Consider the following 19,919-nt stretch of genomic DNA (forward strand, 5'->3'; position numbering starts at 1 on the left):
ACACACACACACACACACACACACACACACACACACCTCTTTAAGGCTATGCCCTCATCCAGGTTCCCTCTCCATCTCCTCAAAACACAAGCCACACACACTGCTCCTCAGAAGTATGTGGGTGGAGCTTCCTGCCTCATCAGACCATCTGACGGGGAAGCACATTCTTACCGTTCTGTTTCTGCCTGACAGCAGAACTGAGCCTTGGAAAGCTAGTACACGAGTGTGCCCATGACTGCGGAGGCCGAGGAAGCTCCAGAAGGGTGGCCACACATAGGTGCTGGGGCCTCACACATAAGCAGCATAGTGCCCCCAAGGACCACAGCCATCTGTACATGATTGCCTCCTGGAGGGGTTTGGTAGGATTGATGGAGCAAGAGGTCAAGGGCTGCCCGTGGCAGGTGGAAAGTCATGGTATTTCCTCTTCCTGCCTCTCAAACTCACCTTAGAAACTACTGATCCTCCCACTGCCCCAGCTGATGCTTTGAACTTTCTCAAAAAACTTGTGTTTGAGCAACTGGATTTCACAGATACCTGAATGGTCACTTAGGGCCATCCTTGGACCTGTCCCTTGGACATGTCTTCTGCTGAAACATCCTCCATGGCCTCAACCACAGCTGAGTGACAGGAAGGTGAGACAGGGACTGTTCTCTGGCAGTGAGGAATGAAGGAAGTCTTACATTGTGTAGGTTATGAGCTCTTGAGAGCAGGCAGGAGGTAAATGGGATAAGGACAGAGCTAGAAGTCCTATGAATATGGAGGGGATATACAGAGGTGCGTGTGTCCGCCCCGGAGTAGGGTAGCCACAAGAAGTGTATGTGTACACAAGTGCGTGCGGAACTCGGGCTGAAGGGAGTGACCCTGCAAATGTGACTTTCCAGATAACAAGACTCTTCTGAGCCAGCTCTGACAACTGATCTCTTCCCTGCCTGTCCACCTGGTGTGTGTGTGTGTGCCCGTGTCCACATGTATGTAACCCCTAGATTAGCAGTGCTGAGGAAGGAGGCTGCCTGTCCATTCCAGAATATTCTGCTGCAGGGCCCAGCACCTCCTGCCCCCACCGTGGCTTCTTTGGAGATGTCAGAGGAGGCCCCAGGATCTAGTTCCCTTCTTCTTTCAGCCCAGCCAGAACTCCCATTAACTCAGATGTTTCTAGCAGCCTCCCTGACACCCCAGTCATGGTGTTCACAAGGACAGGGCTGTGGCTGGCATGCTGCTCCTGCCTCTTTGAATGGCACTGGGCCCACAGCTGCCCACCACTGAGCCTCAAACAGATGAGCCGTCCCTGAGAGTCTGCTGTAACTCACACCTCACACGATGGACATGTTCGCTGACTGCTGTCCACATGTGTATCCTGGATGGTTGTCTGGGGGCTGGTGTCTGTTGCATGTTCTCAGATGTGTGCTGCGTGCCCTCCACACACCCCAAACCATCAAGCCCAATTATGCCCCCTTGGTGGTCCCAGGCCCAAGCCAGGACTCGATGCTTCCATTCTCCCTTTCCTTGCCTCTTACAAAGCACACTGCGTGTCCATCTCATGTGCCCATGGGTCATCATGCTCCCGTCATACCTTGAGCGTGTACACATGTGTGTTCTATGCACTCGCCCTGCCCTACCTACCCAACAGAGGACAAGACGGTCGGCCCCTAGCTCCCTTCTCCCCCACCTAGCCTTTCCCCACGCCCTGCTGTGCAGCTGTGTGCGTTGGTGTGTTTCTGTGTCGCTGGCGTGTCATGTGATGTAGCCATGTTTGCTGACATGAGCCCCTGCCCCCTTCTCTTTTTCTCCATTGGTTTCTAGAACTCTCTTCCTCCCCTCCCCTGAGGGGACAGGACTCCTGGGGCCTAGCTGGGGGCCCAAGCCTGGCCACCCTCCTGTTAGCCCTCAGAGTCTTATTTCTCTCTATTGGTGACCAAGTTGCAAATGGATAAAATACAGGAAATTCTGACCCCCTGCCCCAGACCTGCATGTCCTGTCCCCAGTGCCCCCGAACCCCATCCTGGGCCGGGTTGGGCCTGGTGGGACGGGAGAAATAGCAACCAATCCAACAGCGGGTTTGCTGTGTGCTCTGTTCCTTCTGTCCTCACGTGGGACAGGCGCCGTGGGGAAGGGAAGGCGCTTGGGTGAATGGGTCGGGGGACAAGCAGACACAGACTTGGCAAAGGATTTTAATCCAGGCGTGGCCAGATACAGGTTGGCATCCTCAGGGAGGAAGCTAACAATATCATAGCTGAATTTGTTAAGAGAGGCAAGACATGGAAAACCACTCATTCCTTCAGTTTTCTTTAAAGCAAATTAAAAGAAAAATGTCTAAAAAAGATACACTTAAGAAAACGATGAAACGGGGTTGGGGATTTAGCTCAGCGGTAGAGCGCTTGCCTAGCAAGCTCAAAGCCCTGGGTTCGGTCCCCAGCTCCGAAAAAAAGAAAAAAAAAAGAAAAGAAAAAGATGAAACTGTAACTCCTTAAGGAGAACCAGATGTGGCAGGAGCCAGGTCTGAAAATGGTACCTGGAGTAAGCAGACCAGCAAGAGACCTCTGGAGTCTCTGTCCCTCCCTGCTTGAGAAACTAGAAACAGGAAGGGGTAGTGAGACCATTCAGGAATCAGTTTTGCCAACTAGCTGGCAGGCCCGAGTTGGCACCAAAGATAGGCCTGCACCCAGACTCTGTCCTAGAACTTGGAGACTGGGATATGAACCAGGCACAGACGTGGCAGGATCCATATCACAGAGTCCTGATGTGTCTAGCAGAGTCAGCAGCTTCAACAGGTAGCCATTTCTCTCCATCCAGGCTTTTGGGGGCTCAGGACCTGGAGTGTGCCACAGTGGTCTCCAGTTCCTGGCCCTGCCATCACCAGGCGGAACCCTCCATGGCCTGCACCCAGTGAATGGTGCGGGCCCTGCTCTCTTCCCATGAGAAGAGGGGCTTGTAGCCGAAATGGCGCTGTGCCTTGTTGGTGCTGACAGTAAAGGTGGTGTTGGCCACAGCCAGAGTGTAGGGATTCAGCAGGGGTGTGTACAGCACCAGCGGCCGAAGCAGCCACTGCAGTAGGGCGTTGAGGGCAGCCAGCAGCACCAGTAGCCAGTAGGGCAGCAGTGGGTGGGTGCCTATCAGCCGAAGTCCACAGGGACTCAGAAACTCCATGTTGAAGTCCTCGTAGCTTTTATAAGGTGACTTATCATAGCAGAAATACACCTGGCCACCCATGAGTGCTGCCCGCTGCTCCAGCTCTCGGGCCACCAGTATATGCATCCAAGCCACGTTGCCTACCAGTAGGGAAGGAGGGAGAGAAGCTGGCCTTGGTCCAGTCCCCTAGTCTGCCCCACGTAGATTTTGCCCACACCTCTCTAGAGTCAAGGTTGCCTCTTTCCAAGGCCCTGTAGCCATCAGCCCTCCTGGGTATCCTGAAGCTACTTGGTTCCCATGTAGATGCTACCCCTTTCCCAGCGGAGCTGTTGCTCCCATTGCTTCAGTGTTTGGCAGAACCTAGGACATGTTTTTATGTCGGCCCTCCCGACTGCTGTGGATACTTTTTCCTTTACAACTCATGCAGAAAATGCCCACATGCCCGCTGTCTGCCTGAGTCTGCTCTCGTGGGGCCAGGCATACACTTGTGCCTCTGCCACCTTCAGAGCCAGTCCTCTCGCCCTGCTTTCCCCTTGCCTTCCCCTGTCCTTACCAACGTAGACCCGACCATGCTCCACGGAAGCTGGGATGGCCCGAAACAGCCGACCTCCAAAGCGCAGTCCCTGGTGATAGAAGTCTCTCATGACCTGATGACCTTCACCATAAATCCCCGTGGGTCGAAGGGCACATGTCACCAGGGGTAGCCCTCCATTGACCTGGTGGCAGAGGGAGATGTTGGAAGATGCGCCCACCCTCTCCACTATGGCTGGAGATGGGTGCAAAGCAGCCTGGGAATCGGGCTCTGCCTCTGCACCCCAGTCTTTGCTGTGTACCTTCCTTCCATTGGCCTCGAGGACCAACTGCTCAGCGAGGGCCTTGCTACATGGGTAGGGATGCCTGTGGATGGCCTCATATGGGGTGTCTTCATTGCCCCTAGAGTGGGGGAGAGAAAAGATCAGTGCTGGAGGGAAAAGAGGGCTCTGAGATTACGTGGGGCTAAGCTCACCTGTAGAAGGGGTGGCCCTTGACATTAGGCCCCACCACTTCCATGCTACTCGTGTAGACCAGGAACCGAGTCCCGGTCTGCACACAAGCGTCAATCACATTCTGTGTGCCTGTGAAGGAAAGGGTCAGTGCAAGCTGTGTCTTCCTGCCTCTTGATTTCTTTCCACCCCACCCAGTGTCCAAGGGGAACCACCTCAGGTCAGGACAGGGTAGGACAGCAATGAATGGACAAGGTTATCAAAAGGACAGGCAGGTCCTTGCATAAAAATCACTGGCCAGTGTCAGGCCACACACTGGGGATTAACAGGTAGGTAGCACCTCACCCTGCACATTGACTTTGTGGATGGTCTCTGGACTGGCCTTCCCAAACACATCTACCAGCCCAGCTGTATGGATGACCACATGAGATCCAGCCATGGCTGCTGCCACCTCGTGGGCCTGAGTCACATCCCCCTGGATGGCAGTCACCTGCACAGGCCCTGGTGGAGAGATGCGAGGCAGTGTCAGGGCTGGAGTCTTAGCCAGCTGCTGAGTTTGGCCTGCATATATCCTGGGAGCCACGTGAACCAATGACTCACCCTGCGTGGGGTGGAGAACAAACACAGAAATCATCTTTTCCACAAGCTGAGGTATCCCAGTTTGGGAAGGGATGGGACCTCCCTCCTCCTCACTGCCTCACTCCAGTCACCTGTTTTCAGCTCCTCCAGCCAAGAACTCAGGTGCAGGTCAAAGACACGCAGCTCCCGGAGCCTGGGCTCCCGCTCCAGCAGCATTCGAACAATATGCTCCCCCAGGAAGCCACAGCCACCTGTGACCAGGTATACCAGGGCTGGCACCTGTGCAGAGTCTGCCATGGCCAGCTGTGGGAAGAGAATTTAGCTCACTAGAATTGCCTGATACCAGCTGCTCCACTGTTCCTAGAAGAGAGCTATTAGGTGGGAGCAGTGGATGGGTGGAGAGGCTGAGCAGTAGCTGTAGGTTCCAGTTTTCTGTGCTTGTAGCACTAAGGCTCCCTGCCCTCTGACCCTAACTGCTGAGTCACTAGAATTGGACACAGAAAGGGATTAGGGACTGAGACAGATGGAAAAAAATGACTAAATAGGCAAAGATAGCAAGGATAGGCAGAGAAAGCAAGGAGTTGGACAGGGAGGTTGGAAGGGTTCAGAACAAGTAAGAGAAGAGCCAGCCGGGCCTCAGTACCACCTCTGCCTACCTGTAGGAAGTCCCAGGGCGCCCAAACTGGCCACTGGGAGATGTTGTGCCCTGGACTGGTGGACCAGCTAGATGCACACAGGCTTCCTTCCTTCCGCTCGCTCCTCCCTCCTGGCTCATTCCAGGAAGGAGACCAGCCAGCCTCCACCCCTAGGGGCGGGCAAGGCAGTTTGGAGGGAATTCTCTTGCCAGAGTGCCCCCTGGTGGCCAGTCCACTCTCCAAGGGCACCTGCCCACTTGGTAATGTGAAGTATTTAGGGATAATGGGGTAGAGCAGACAGGGTATCTCATCACTGCTATGTAACCTTGGTCCTTCCCTCCTGTGGGTTGCCCAATAGAACCACCCGCTGTGGTTCTGGGGAGGAAGAGTGAGGTAAACCTGATCTTATATAACTCTGGCTGGCGTCCATGGTGATAGTGGCATGGTTGTTGTAGCCTATTAGGTCCAGAGCAGCACTGTGTCTGCAGGTTGATTCACCCAAACTCCAGGCCATCATTTTCCCTCTCTTTGCTTCACCCAGTGTCAACTTGCATCCCCCAACCTGCTCTTCCCAAAGATACTGACCAGGCATTTTTGTACAATAAAGTTTAATCACAATTATAAAAATGTGGTGTTGGGTTTCACTATTAACACTATGTACAGTCCAGCCCAACAAGAAGGGCCTGCCCCTCACCATCCTGGCCTACTGAGCCAGAGCCCTGAGACACCAGGGTGGGAGGGTGACCCACAGGGTCTGGCAGGAACAGATGAGGCAGGGTTCCAGGCACAGAGTTCCCAGGACTAGGGGCCAAAGGCCCCCCCAGGGGGAGAACATGGCCACTGCCCCAGAGACCCCTAAACTGGGGAGGGGTGCACATAGGGCAGAAGGGGAAGTCCCCATTAACATGAAGCAAAGGGCTATGCAGCCCCCAAGAATAGCATCTATACAGGCTGGTACCCCAGGTTTCCACAGGAAACAGCTGCTGGCAGCTACAAAACATTTACAGCTTCTTCTTCGCAAAGAAAAAAAAATTAAGAGGGCGGTTGGGCATGGGGTATAGGGAAGGCAGAAGTTAACCTCAAAGGACTGAGGCTCCCTTGCTGGACTCAGAGCTCCCTATCCCACATGTGGAGGTGGGGGCAGTGGGCCCTGCTGAGCCCAATAAGGCTGGGGGTGCTGGGAGCTTAGGGCACCAAGGGGGAATAAATAGGGGTGAGGGCACCGGTCCTGCCCCACCTCAGTTGAGGGAGCCACGGCAGCTTTCAGTGCCGCACAGACATGGAATCTTGTTGTCTTCTAGTGGGAACTTGTAGTCATAGGTGATCTCCTCATCCACGCCAATGGGCTGCTTTGAGTAGATCACGATCTTCTTCTGAGACTCGATGGTGATCACCTTAGCATAGCAGTTGGGCTGCAGGAGGGACAGTGTAAGCCACAACCCCGCCTCCCCCCTGCCCAGCCCTGCCCAGCCCTGCCCAGCCCTGGCCGGCCCAGCCCTGAGCGTACCGTGCAGCAGTGGTTAATGAACCTGGCAAGATTGCCACACTTGGTGGCATCAATGATGGTGTCGTGATCCACCCGGAAAAGGTAGCTGCTGCCAATGCCCTCCTGAACATAGCGCTTCTCCCGCATGTCCGCTACCATCTGAGGGGAGGACACACATCACTGAGACTCCAGCCACTGCATGGCTAGACCTGCTCCCTCTGGCCAAGCCACAAGCCCTTGGAGTCATGCTGACTGGGCCTGCATCCAGGTCTACCTGCTTCCACCCAATCTAGGGACTCTGGGGAAACCAGCAGTGGCTCTTCTGAGAACCGTGTGGCCATAGTAGAGCCCCTAGCATGCTGTGGGCCCGGGGCAGCTTCTGAAATGGCAGTGACCATGCCTTGAACTAAATCTTTCCTAGGACTAGCCTTCCTATACAGGCACCTACTGGGCAGCTGGTGAGAGCAGATGGCAGATGGTCTGTGCCAGGACAAAGGCCTTGTTCTGTAAGGGGCTGCTACTCCTAGGAAATCGGTTAATGCAATTGCCACACTCTCACCAGGTGACCTCACCGCTTTGCAGAGCTCTGAGCCTCACGTATGCGCAGGAACAAATTTTGATCACATTTCTGTTCCTTCTGCTCAGCCACACTCTTAGAGTTAATGGGGACGGCCGGAGAAGGCCTCACCACCTTATCTTCACCCCTCACAGCCAACTACCTGGCTGACAACTACTTTGAACCCACAGGCTAGATCCCTGTCACCTCTGCTGCCACTATCTCATCCATACCTTGGCTCTGATTTGCCATTATGTCCCACTGAGGCCAGCCCACATGAGCTCCTTTCCTCACAGGCCAGCTCCTTGCTTGCAGAGCTCCCGAGCCATTCTCCATCCAGGCTCATACCTGTCACTGGCCCTGACTAGGTTGCCTGAACAGATGTTTTGGCCTTGTCCTAAGGGACTGTAGCTTCTGAGCCTTTGCACATGGTATCCCAGGAACAAGAACACACACATCCAACTGCCCTGGGAATTCATTACCCTTTAGCTCTCTGGGAGGTTCCAGGTCCCCACAATACCTATCACCCTCTAGTATCAAACACCATCTTTTAATATCATTGCTGTTCAGTGTTCCCTGGGGGAGTGGCAGTGGTAGCAATGAGGGAGGCTCTATACAAAATATCATCATTATAAAATTGTGGCATTTGAGGGAGAGGTGTGTGGTAGAGGGGGTAACCGGGAAGTGGGATATCATTTGAGATGTAAATGAATGGAATGATTAATAAAAAAAAATGTGGCATTGGGTTTCACTATTAATAATCCAGTCCAACTAGAAAGGCCACTGAGCTGGAGACACCAGGGTGGGAGGGTGCCCCACAGGGTCTGGCAGGAACAGATGAGGTAGGGTGAAATGCTGTGCTATTACTGTCCAGTCAGCAACTGGCCTGGTGCTGGGAGTGGAACCTCACCTGGCGGATGTTCTGGCCAACATATTCTATCACCATCTCGTCAGCTGCAATGGGTTCCATGGCAAACAGACCCCATTCATGGATACGGCTCCGGCCAAATCGGAGTTTCTTCTTCCGGAACTAGGGGACAGAAGGTAGCTTTAACTGCTGGATGCTCCTGCAAATTTGCACCTTCCCGTCCCTTCCCTTCAGCCCTCCTTGTTTCAAAGAATCCCACAGGGACAACTCTCCTTGCTGTAGTTTTTTTCACTGGGTCTCCTCCCTCTTCCAGTTTCCCCTCCTGACCTTGAGCTGATTTAGCTTTAGCAGATCACTATCCATGATGGCTGAAGTGCCAATAGCGCTTAGTAACCGCCGCTGCTCTGACCGCCGCTCAGAAAGTACCCGATTAGTCCCCTGTGAGCAAGACAAGGAGGTGGTGATGGTTTGAAGGACAGAAAGGAGGTAGCGAACTAGGGAGGACTCATAGTAGGGCTACCTGAGTGTCTACACCTTCCGGCTGCCGGGCTGAGACAGGGCACACATCCAAGTATTTGTCTTTCTCCTTCTTGCTGATGGGGTAGTAACCTTCACTGCGTGCAGAGCCTGTCTGATGCTCCCGGGGCCCATCTTGGGGCCGACGTTTGCGCTTTGGAGTGCTTAGGTTGGTGAGTGCAGGGTGTTAAGGAAAAGAACAGGTTCCTCACTGGCCAGTCTCTCGGGGCCCACACCTCCTGTCCAACCCAGGCCCTATCCACAGGGTTGCTTGTCTGATGGCAATGGGAGACTGGAGAAGGCAAGTCTAGACCTTACCTTTCTATCAGAAGAGACACAAGGCAGAGGGGAAAGACAGCTGGCAGCTGGAGAGCCCCAAGGCTAAGCAAGACACAGTAATATAGACAGGAGGCCAGCGCAGCCCTAGGAATGACCTGAGGATAACATTTCTAGCCACATGACCCCAAGGAAAGCCTCAGCCCCGTGTCTTACTCAAGGGTGCAAATAAAATGGGCTCTGTGGCTCAGGATATTTGTGTGATGGACCCAGTGGGTGTCATTAAGCCAGTCAGCGCCACTGGTTTGCTGCAGCAGCCGCTCATATGTGAGTCGCAAATAGCTCATGTCTTCTAAGTCCAGGCCCGAGTTCCAAATATCATATAAGATGGTCATTTGCTCAAATTCACTCCTTGGCTCAAAGGAAGGAGGCGGTGGGGGTGGGGGTGGGAGTGGTGGCCGCCTTCTTCGAGTGTGGGAGCGGAGGCTGCGCCTCCTGATTGCCCCTTCCTCATCACTGCTACTGCTGCTGCTGCTGCTCTCTGAAGACTCGGACTCCTCTTCTTCATCTTCTTCCTCATCCTCTCCTTCCTGCTCTGGATGCTGCTGCGGCTGCAGAGGTTGCTTTGGCTCTTCTGCCTCAGCCACCACTACCTCAGGGGCCTCCAAGACTTCATCAGCTGGAGAACTGAAGAGTGCAGCAAGGGCAGGAGCTGGCTCCAGGGGCCGAGGTGCTGGTGTGGTAGGTGGGGGCTTGATGGCTAGGGCATAGTTGTGTTCTAAGAGAATGTGGCTGAGTAGAGGGCTTGGGCGCTCAGCCTCATCTGAGGTCTCTGTGGCCTCTGAGTCGTCACCAGTGGGTATGGCAGCCAACCCACGGCGAGCTGGGGTCAGGGCCAGGTCAGCCAGTACTGCCAAGTCTACTTCTGTCCCTGACTCAGTGGCCTCTTCTTCCTCAGTAGAGCGGACACGACCTCCAGCTCGATTCCTACCCCCTCGGGCCACCTCCTCAGGCCAACTCTTGACCAGAGATGCATGGTCCAGGGGTAGGTTACGAATGGTCCGCTCTACAACCCGGGGAACTTTTCGAGAGACTGGACCAGGAGACTTGGCCTGCAGTGGGGAGGCTGTGGAAGGTTCTGGGACTGGTGCCTCCTCTGTAGCAGAGAAGGAAACAGTTTTCCGGCGTTTCTTGGGTGGGGGTAGGAGAGGGATAGGAGAAGAGGGGCGCTCATCCAGGCGTGGGGGAGGGTCTGGAGGTCCAGCTGGTGGCTCCGGGGGAGGCTGTGGTATGTTAGGAGGTGGTTCTTCAGCAGGACCTAAGGATGGAAACACATGGGCAAAGACCCCATCAGACAAAACTGGCAGGGTAGGAGACATGGGCTCAACTATCCTAGAGCAAGGCAGCCTCATTTCATCAAGTTCTATCCTGTTCTGCCTCAGCTTCCATCTAGTGCACTCGTGCTTATATCTGCACAAACCTGTTTGTTACACAGGGGATGCTGCTTGCCTCTCTCCTGCTCACACCATTCTCAGTTCTGTGAGCTCCCTGAACAGAATGGGGCTCTGTACCTGTTCATTATTCCAGCTGACAAAGGAATATGTCCAGGTCAGGTATGGGGAAAACTCAGAGCAGACAGATAAGCCCAGGAAGCTGTTGTTCAAACAGGATAACCAATCAAATCAATCTAGTCGAGTTAAACTTGGAAAAGGAGGGAGGGAAGGAATCCCATGAAACACTGGAATTCTAGCCTGTTTTTATAAGAACTTTAGCAATTGGTTCTAACATTTTCAGAACTAAATGGCAGTCAGTACCATGTCTGACCGGGCAGGCAGGGATCAGCTGTGCACTCTGCCTCAAGCTGAGGGCTCCTTACCTGGGAGCACTGAAAGGTCCTTCAGTTGTTGCACCTCGGCTCTGGATGTCATGTGGGTCTTGGCAAACTACACAACTTAGCATCCAACTCTGCTTCTTCACAGATGTCTCTGAGCTCCCTCCCTGCCTCAGGCCTTCAACTTATGCTACAATTGTGATGCAGCCCGCAGGCACTACAGCTCCTTTTTTCCTGGGAATTGCTCTCCTATATTCCAAGATTCTTAGAAACAAGGCCCTAGAAGTCAGTCCTCACAGTTAAGTCAGTCCTCCCAGTTTTCTCCCTCATGGCTGTCACTGACTGACACCACCAAAACTGCTGCTTAGTCCAAGCCAGCTCCATCCCTTAACGCTTGCCTTCCATCTAAACCATTCACCTGAAACTTGTAATTCTAATGACCTATCAGGTCCAAGACACTTCTACCTTATTGTAACTTCTCCTGTGGCCCCATAACATGGTCTAATTCTGCCTTTTCTAATTCATTCTTTCTTTCTCTCTCTTTCTTTCCTTCCTGTATCCATCCATCCACCCACCACCCATCCAGTTAGTACTGGACACTGAACCTCATGCATGCCACACTGAGCTAGATTGCTGGCCCTTTTTAAAATTTTATTTAGATACAGGGTCTTGCTAAAATGCTTAGATTAGCCCTGAGTAGCCTCAAACTTGATATCCTCCTGCCCGACTTTCAAGCAGCTGGGACTATACCCCTGTGCCACCATACCTGGCTACTCCTTCCTTTAGAAAACAAAACAAAAAACTTTTCTATACATGGTTGCTTTCCCTGCCTGTGACTCCCCTAAAATGAGACTCACAGAAGGTTGTTAGGTCCCATATGCTAGGAGCCCTGGGAATGAAACTTGATTCCTCTGCAAGAGCCACTGATGATTACAACCACTGAACCATCTTTCTAACATCCCACTCCTTTTTGAAAGATAGAGAAGTTGGAGAAATGGCTCTGTGGTTAAGAATGTTCTCTTGTTTTTACACAGGACCCAGGTCAAATTCCCAGCACCCAACTACATATAATTCTGACACCCTCATCTGGTCTCCATGGGTACTGTATGCATGTGGTAAATAGACGTATATATAAACATTCACACAAACACATTTTAAAAAGGAAAAGAAAAAGAATGTCTCATATGTGTCTCTCAAGACTGCCTTCCAACTCACTGTGTAGCTAGGGATGACCCTGAGCTTTTGACCTTCCTGCCTTCACTTCCCCAGTACTGGGATTATATTAGTACACAACTACAACACCAGGTTTTTATTACCATCCTTTTAAAGTGGTGCTTAGCTTGATATACAAAGCATACCTGTCCCTTACCTCACCCCTGCCTACCCTCTCTCATCCTGTGTTCTCCAGAGTTCGAGTGAACAGCTGAGTTCACATCAATGCTCTCACTGCTCTCGGGCAGCCTGTTCTTCCCAATTGCTAATGTTTCTAACTGGAGGGGCAGAGATCTCCACTCAACTCCAGGTCATCAGTGCCCGTAATCCTAGGTCACTTTACTAAAAGTCCATCCTTTCCTGGCATGTAGTATTACTAAGTTATCTATCTCTGTCTTCCTCCATTTCTACCAATTTTCTGTCTCTGAACCTCAAGTGTAGTTTCTCAACTGTCCATTTTGGGGTTTGTTTTTTTTTTTCTTTTTTTCGGAGCTGGGGACCGAACCCAGGGCCTTGTGCTTGCTAGGCAAGCGCTCTACCACTGAGCTAAATCCCCAACCCTCCATTTTGGGGTTTTGAGATAGGGTCTTTCACTGGGACAAGGAGTTCAGCCCCAGGGATGTTTCTACTTTTCTAAACCTAGGGTTACAAATGCAAGCCACCACACTTTCAGGTAGGTGTTACAGATGAAACTCAAAGGTTCTTGGGCTTGTGTGATAAGCATTTTACCTACTAGGCTGTATCCCTACCCCAGGCTTTATTTTATCTGTATCCTCTCTAATGCTACTCTTATCTTCCTTCCTCTTTTCCTGCCACAATGGTCTTCTTGAAACATAAATGTGGCCCCCAAAATGGAAGAAGAACAATGCCTTCTAAGTGGCCGTCAGCTGCCCAGAGACTGGGAGTAGCTGGAGTGTACGAGGTGCCGTAGATGCCGGGAATGTTAATTACGAGGGTGAGTAAGTCCCGGCTTCCCACCCTTCATCTTTCTGGCCTCTCCAGAGGCCCCGCTCTCACTCTTCTTTGTAATGCATCTTTCAAATCACCACTATCCAGTCGTAGCTTCCAATGGCCCTCAACGCAGAGACAAAATCCCTTACATGGGCTCTGCATTTTGCAGGGCTGGTCATCACCGAGTTCTACAGTTCTGGCCACCTTGCGCCCTAAATTTCCAACCTACCCAAGGGTGAGCTTTCTTCCAAGCCTTCTAACTTGCTGTTCTGGACCTTATGTAGAGCATGTCTATCCGCTTGTTCCTCCCTCCTCATTGTTCTATCCAGACTCTAGCTCAACTGTGCTTCAGCAGGATGATGTTCCCAGGCCCACAGATGCCCTCAGGAATCTGAATTCCTTGTACTCTTTCTTCATAGAACTTATTGGGTTGAAATTATAGTTATTTCTATGCATTTATTGCTTAACTGGCCTTATTTCCCTGTAGACTGAAAGCTTTATGAAGATGAGAACAGTGCCCACCAGACACATCACATCTTGTACTGCTCCTGGTAGTAGGAGTAGTAGTGCTCAATAAACTCTACTGTATGAATAAATAGTCCCTGCAGTAGGACCATCATATGCATGTGCTATAGAGTAACAAGGACTACACAAGGCTACAGGAGCTCAGCTACGAACTAGTGTTACTATGTGCCCATTTAACTGCTCCACACAGACAAAGCACCCCAGGGATAGACTGTAGGTGGAGACCATTCTCTAAGACACCGATGAACATATATCTTAGTCATAGCATCTGTCCCATGCCACCTACCTGCAGGCTGTGTGGATGATGTCTCCTTTTCAGGGAGAGGCATGACAGGGGAGTCTACAACCCTGTCTGTCTCAGGCTTTTCATCAGGAGCTGGAAGGGGCTCTGGAACTTCTCTGGGAGGTGGTGAAGCTGAGGGAATGACTGCTGACTGTTCTTCTTCTTCAGAGGAGGACTCTGATGAGGAAGATGAGGAAGATGAGGATGATGATGATGGAGAGGAAGAGGAGCTACCGCTCTCGGAGTCCGATGTGCTACCATCTTCACCGTCTGAATCAGCATACAGAGAGCACTGGGAGGACGAGTCGCTGTCCTCATCCTCACCTGGAAATCCACAAGGGGTAATCAGTGGTCAAGAGGGGGCTCATTCACTAAGTACTCTGGATGTGAGGCTCTAGGCCAGGTGCTGGAAGCCCAAGAAGTTAAATAAGCAAGTATGTGTTCAGTGACAAACATCAGTATAAGGAACTGGAGAATGAAGGAAAGAAAGGCCTGGATTCTGCTACAAGAAACAAGTCTGGGAAGGTCCCCGCCTAAGGAAATGCTAAAACCAAGGTGATAATCTATCACAAAGAAATGGAGAAGACCCGGTCTACAGAGAGAGAGTTCCAGGACAGATGGATGGACGAACAGAGAGACAGACCAACTGACCAACCGGCTGACGAACCTGGAGACTGGCAAGCAGTTGGCCTAGACTAGTGTGTCTGTAGAAAATAGACTCAGAAAGAATTCTGGAATAAACAGTACATGCCTTGAAAGTACGCGTTTAATCTTAGCACTCAGGAGGCAGAGGCAAGTGGATCTCTGTGATTTGAGGTCATCCTGGTCTACAGAGTGAGTTCCAGGATATCCAAGGCTACAAAGAGAAACCCTGTCTTGAAAGACCAAAAATAATTAAAAGAAAAAAGTAAGCGGTAGTGGTACATGGAATGCCAGAAATCTGGAGATGGAGGCAGAAGACTGGTTGGGGGGCTGGAGAGATGGCTCAGTGGTTAAGAGCACTGACTGTTCTTCCAGAGGTCCTGAGTTCAAATCCCAGCAACCACATGGTGGCTCACAACCATCTGTAATGAGATCTGATGCCCTCTTCTGGTGTGTCTGAAGACACAGACAGTGTGTGTGTGTGTGTGTGTGTGTGTGTGTGTGTGTGTGTGTGTATTTTCATATAAATAAAATCTTAAAAAAAAAGATGACTTGGTTGAAGGTCATGGTCATCTATATACCAAATTAGGGGTCGAGATGGGCTACGTGAGACTCTTCCTCAAAAACAAAACAAAACAAAACAAACAAACAAAAAAACCCCAAGGTGTCAGCAAGATAGCTTAGTAGGCACCTGTTGTCAAACTGATGACCTGAGTTTGATCATTAAAACTCGCATGGTGGAACAACACACACATACCATGGCATAGCCTTACAACATTATATACACCACACTTACTGAAGATCGGTATTGGGTGAGAGAGCACTAAGAAACTCCAAAGAAGCATAATGGGAAAGGGCTGTAATTCTAGCACCTGAAAGGCTAAGTCAATGAGGCCAGGGAGAGAGAAAGGGGGGGGGGAGAGAAAAAACAGATGTACTGATGAATTCATAATGGAGTAAACAGAAGGTGGTAGTGGGGATAGAAACTAGAACAAGGTGAGACTAACTGAAAAGAACGTATGTGCAGGGTCTAGACTTCTGACTATACAAATGGCCTGTAGGTCACTTTAGCAGAAAACAGGGAGTCAAGCAAAGACCTTGTAGAGAGGAGAGTACATTTTAGAAAAGACAATTTTATTAGCAATTTCGAAAAATTAGAACAGAAGGAAGGAAATAGAGGTAGAAATCAGTCAAGACTGCAGCAGAGAAGCTGGGGGCTACAGGTCAGTGGTAGGATGTTAGTCTAGCATGAAGCCAAAGGTTCGATCCCCAGCACTGCCTGCATGTTTGGATGTTTGGCACGATGGCCTATTTGTAGTCCTAGCACTGTTTAGGTAGAACAACTAGAAAAGGATACAAAAGTAAGACCCTCCTGGGCTAAAGACCCTGTGCCTAAGAACCTAAACGAGAAAAGCAGAACAGAAGAGCAAAGGTGACAAACTCAAAATGCATGTAGGAACTGAAGAGAGAGGAGCCAAAGGACCAAGAGGAGGGAGCTGTCCTCATTCTTAGCAGGTAACCTGGTCCTGTGCTTCTTCAGTGAGACCTCAAGATCATCACTGCTATCATCCCCGGCCACTCTGAAAACAGTGTTTCTGAGGAATTCCCTGACTGCCATGCAGACAACAGTGGCTCTTTCCTCGGGTCTAACTATTAGAAGTTACTGCCCTATTTCAGTGTCCTTAAAATGTAATCTATCTGCAATGACACAGGGACTTGTGTAACCTGTCTCTTGCCCTTTTTCTAGTCTCCTCCAACAAGTTCTTAAAAGCAGAACCACATCTTGTCTGCATCAAGGCTTTGTCTGAAGTTCTTAAAACACACGCACGCACGCACAAACATACACAGAGAGAGAGAGAGAAAGGTTTTAATGTACATTTCTTCTAAAAAAATTTAGTTTATGTGTATGCTTGAGTGTATGTATGTGCGCCGTATGTCTGTGGAATTGAAAAGAATGTGTTGGATCTCCTGGAAATGAAGTTAAGGGCAGTTGTGAGCCACCATGTAGGTTCTGGAAACCAAACGTGGGTCCTCTGTAAAAGCAGTTAGTTCTATTAAACACTGTGCTATCTCTTTCCAGTCCTTCAATACATACTTCTGAAGGAATGCAGGTCACTAAACCATGTACAGTCTGTAGAAGCCAACAGACACACAATTAGGCGGAAGAGTGTCTGTTGGTGGCAGAAGAGATGAAGGGAAAAGAAAGGAACAGACTGGCGGCTCGGCCTTCCAGGAAAAGCAGCTCTAAGATGAGATCACCCAGATTGGTAGTACCAAAGGGCAAGAGGAGAATGCATACCCTTCACCTCGAGGACTGGGGAAAGAAACAGACTGTGCAGAGCTATCCACAGAGAGACCGGTTTCAGAAAAGGGAATATTCTGAATTAAAGGGGTTCACGTTCTAAAGAGTCCCAGGATTTCAATGGACATTGCAGAAACAACTGTCATTGCAAAGGGCAAGAATGGCCAGAAGTCCAGCAGGAAAGTCACAAACATTTAGAAAAAGACAAACCAGAGAGGATAATTCCTTCATCCCCAAACCTGAACTCTACTCAATGGCCTATACTCACCATCTGATGCCTCTGCTTCCTTCTTGGTGGCATCCACAGCTTCTTCCCGCTCTTCATCTTCCTCATCTTCCTCATCATCATCCTCATCCTTAAGAAACAAGACAAACTGACACTAACAGGATAACGACACTGGGTTCCACCTCAGTGAGAAGCTGGCTGTGCCAGCTTCAGGAAAGGCAACACCAGGTGCCTAGCTAGCATCTTACCTTCTCTGAGGAAGACTCCTGGGATGCCTCCTCCCCTTCACTGTCCAGAGCAAAGGATTTCCGGTGTTTGCCTTGGGTCTTGCCTCGTTCTTCATCTCGCTTCGGAGGCTTGGTCCCTGGACGTCCTGGTTCTCCAGCTTCCTTCTCTCGCTCAGGATCTGCAAGAGGAAGTCAGAGCAGTTGCAATCTATCAGTAGTTACTGCTCTGCCATCCTGGAGGCAAGGAACACTATTGCCCACTGTACTAACAGGGCCCCCTTACTCAGTCCGGAAACTGGAACACACTGGCATGTTATACAATTTGAAGTACACCCCACACATTCTTTGATCATTTTCTAAGCCGGGTGAAAGAGGACGCCAACTTGTTTTATCTGGGCCAAGAAATAATACAAGGCAGGGAGTTCTTCAGGGAGACACATCTGACTCAATAAGTAGCCTCAAGTACCATAAGCTACCAATCAAAAGCCCAGACTTCAGCAGACTAGGAAGGCTGCACAACAGAAGCACTGGGTAGTGAACCTGGATAGATAATTCTTCAGGTTCTGATTCTAGACAATGAAATTCCTACTTTGTAGTTGCAAACACCAAGACACAAAAACACTTATGTCAGCACAGCAGAGAAAAGAACCACAACTAAAATGCGAGGAGAAGCCTGTCTGATACTCTGATGCCTCTGCAATGCTTCCATTCACTTTCACTCTGCATCAAGTCCACTGAGTGCCTTGCCCTCAGAGATACCCTGACCTCTTCATCTCTCCTTCTGTTTCCTATTAGACTAAGGAGACCAGCCTTTTCCTTCTGCCTGATTTCCTACTTACCATCTTCGTCTTCCTCAGCTGGAGTAGAGGGCCTGGGCCTCTTTTCCTCACTGGCCTCTGAAATTTCTGATGGCTCTTTCCGTTTTACCTGGCAGATGCAGAAAGATAGGGCCTACTTAGCTCAAACAGAGACAAGAATGAGGAAAAGGGAGGAAAAATTAAAAACAAAAAACACCTCAACCATCATCATCCACAGCCTCACCCCACTCCCATACACCATTTCCCACCATTGGGAAGGGAGGCCCACCCGCTTCCCCACCAATAAATTCCTGGATACCTTGAATGAAGGCAACCGCAGGGCCCCTCGCAGACCTGACCCAAAGGCAAAGGCCTCAATGCCTGTGACACCGCCACTCTTGGCCCAGTCTACGAGGGACAGCATGCCGGGCTCTTTGAGCTTCATCTTTTCTTTGTCCTCTTCCTTGGCTTGCTGTTTGGCTGCATTCTGGAATGGCTGTAAATAGTAGGGAGACCAAGCTGAAGAACCCAGAACACAGGTATAACCTCCTGCCCAAGAACCAAGAGTGTGCTCAGGAACACCAACATGCATTAATTTACTCTGCTAACACTAGCAATCTCTGGCAAATTAAAGCAGTGTCTCAAGTCTGATAATTTAGGCCATCCACCCTTAGGAAACAGTTACTAATTCTTACCAGGTTACAAATGGTAGAACTAAATACAAGCCCAGAAACATGTTAATGTTCAGTTTACTGTAAAGCAGCAGAGAAGCCAGGACAAAGCTCTTCTGACACAGGCCCATGCTCACCTTTTGCTCTGTGTCATAATTCCCTACCCCATAATTCCCACAGTCTTACTATCCATCCATTTCATTTTCTCTTGTCCCTACTTTGAATTGGGCAATCTAGGGAAGTCAAAGGTCTATCTCTTTCAGCAAACAAACAAACAAACAAAAACCGAACATGCTAACAAACCCAGCACTAGACCTCCTCACCTTGGCCTTCTCTTCCTTGCTCTCCCACCACTGGTCAAAGGCTCCAAAGGCCACATTCTCGACCATCTTTCGGTTAAGGTCTCGCTGCATAATGCTCTTCATCTCTTGGACAAGGGTGGCCAGCACACGACCCACTGTGCCTGCTGATGGTAGGGCCTTGCTTTCTGCTATCTCTGCTTCCTCCCTATGAGGCAGCCGGGCCTCCTCTCCCGAGACTGAGGAAGAGGGCAGGGGCTCGGCTGCCATAGGCAAGGGCAAGTGGTAGGCCTCCCGGGAGTATGCCCCACGACCTTCTTGCCCTTGTGTGTACAGAGCATAGGGCAAGCCATAGGCTGCCTCTTGTGGAGGTGGAAAAGGGAGGAAGGCCTCGCCAAAGGCCCCGCCAGGAGGACCAGCTGAGGCTGCAGTTAATCCCTTGCCCTGCCGTAATTGGTGGAGCCGTGTTAACATCTGGGTCTGCATCTGGAAGGACATGGGCATCCCTCCCCACTGTGCCCCAAGTCGATCCATAAGTTCCAGGGAGTTCACAAAGTCATAGATGTGGGGTGGTGGTGGGGGTGGTGGAGGGTACTCAGGGGGTGGTGGGCCATCTGGGTGGGGTGGGAGGAGGTAGGCAGGTTGGTGGGGAGGATAGCCCAGGGGAAGGGAGGCAAGGTAGGGAGGAGGAGGGGGAGGCGGTGGAGGCGGAGGCGGCGGTGGCTGCTGTGGGGGTGTTGGGGCTGGAGGTGGTGAGCCACCCCTGTCATCATCAGAGATCTCCATATCTTCTCCGGAAGAACATGGAGAAGCCTGTGGGGTATGGAGGAGAGTCACAGACAGCACCTGCTAGAGCTCCCTGAGCTTGCCCTCACACTGGTCTTCATGTCTGAGCACCTTCCCTCCCCCATAAGCTATAAGCTTCCAT

The 19,919-nt window shown here is 50.9% G+C and overlaps 2 protein-coding genes and 1 long non-coding RNA gene across 8 annotated transcripts in view; 1 reads left to right on the forward strand and 2 right to left on the reverse strand.

The window, feature by feature from the left end:
• Positions 1-14,994, forward strand: LOC116891460. The gene is made up of 3 exons (XR_004386837.1): positions 1-940; positions 8,036-8,038; positions 14,942-14,994. It is a non-coding gene; the product is annotated as an uncharacterized LOC116891460 (long non-coding RNA).
• Positions 2,153-5,782, reverse strand: Hsd3b7 (hydroxy-delta-5-steroid dehydrogenase, 3 beta- and steroid delta-isomerase 7). Of its 2 annotated transcripts, none has more exons than XM_032892538.1 (7): positions 5,345-5,782; positions 4,820-4,991; positions 4,455-4,610; positions 4,133-4,241; positions 3,960-4,059; positions 3,680-3,749; positions 2,153-3,266 (listed from the first exon to the last, which is right to left on the reverse strand). In XM_032892538.1, exons 2-7 carry the CDS (start codon positions 4,983-4,985, stop codon positions 2,851-2,853), a joined length of 1,017 nt encoding a protein of 338 aa, XP_032748429.1. In that variant the 5' UTR covers positions 4,986-4,991; positions 5,345-5,782; the 3' UTR covers positions 2,153-2,850. The 2 variants fall into 2 exon arrangements, with proteins under 2 accessions (XP_032748429.1, XP_032748428.1); XM_032892537.1 differs by having other exon boundaries at positions 3,680-3,842.
• The window catches only part of Setd1a (SET domain containing 1A, histone lysine methyltransferase), a 23,615-nt gene continuing 9,610 nt past the window's right edge, over positions 5,915-19,919 (reverse strand). For 4 of the 5 annotated variants that reach the window (XM_032892535.1, XM_032892533.1, XM_032892532.1 and 1 more), the window contains exons 8-19: positions 19,016-19,804; positions 18,341-18,517; positions 18,064-18,151; positions 17,246-17,403; positions 17,040-17,127; positions 13,831-14,151; positions 9,282-10,343; positions 8,754-8,926; positions 8,561-8,671; positions 8,276-8,395; positions 6,831-6,968; positions 5,915-6,735 (exon numbers count right to left, since the gene is read on the reverse strand). In XM_032892535.1, the coding sequence (XP_032748426.1) occupies positions 6,562-6,735; positions 6,831-6,968; positions 8,276-8,395; positions 8,561-8,671; positions 8,754-8,926; positions 9,282-10,343; positions 13,831-14,151; positions 17,040-17,127; positions 17,246-17,403; positions 18,064-18,151; positions 18,341-18,517; positions 19,016-19,804 (3,399 nt within the window). In that variant the 3' untranslated portion in view covers positions 5,915-6,561. Of the gene's footprint in view, positions 6,736-6,830; positions 6,969-8,275; positions 8,396-8,560; positions 8,672-8,753; positions 8,927-9,281; positions 10,344-13,830; positions 14,152-17,039; positions 17,146-17,245; positions 17,404-18,063; positions 18,152-18,340; positions 18,518-19,015; positions 19,805-19,919 lie in introns of all 5 variants that reach the window. The other variant, XM_032892536.1, reaches the window with a different exon arrangement.

Source organism: Rattus rattus, chromosome 2 (genome assembly GCF_011064425.1).
Source record: "Rattus rattus isolate New Zealand chromosome 2, Rrattus_CSIRO_v1, whole genome shotgun sequence".
NCBI classification, from domain to species: domain Eukaryota; kingdom Metazoa; phylum Chordata; class Mammalia; order Rodentia; family Muridae; genus Rattus; species Rattus rattus.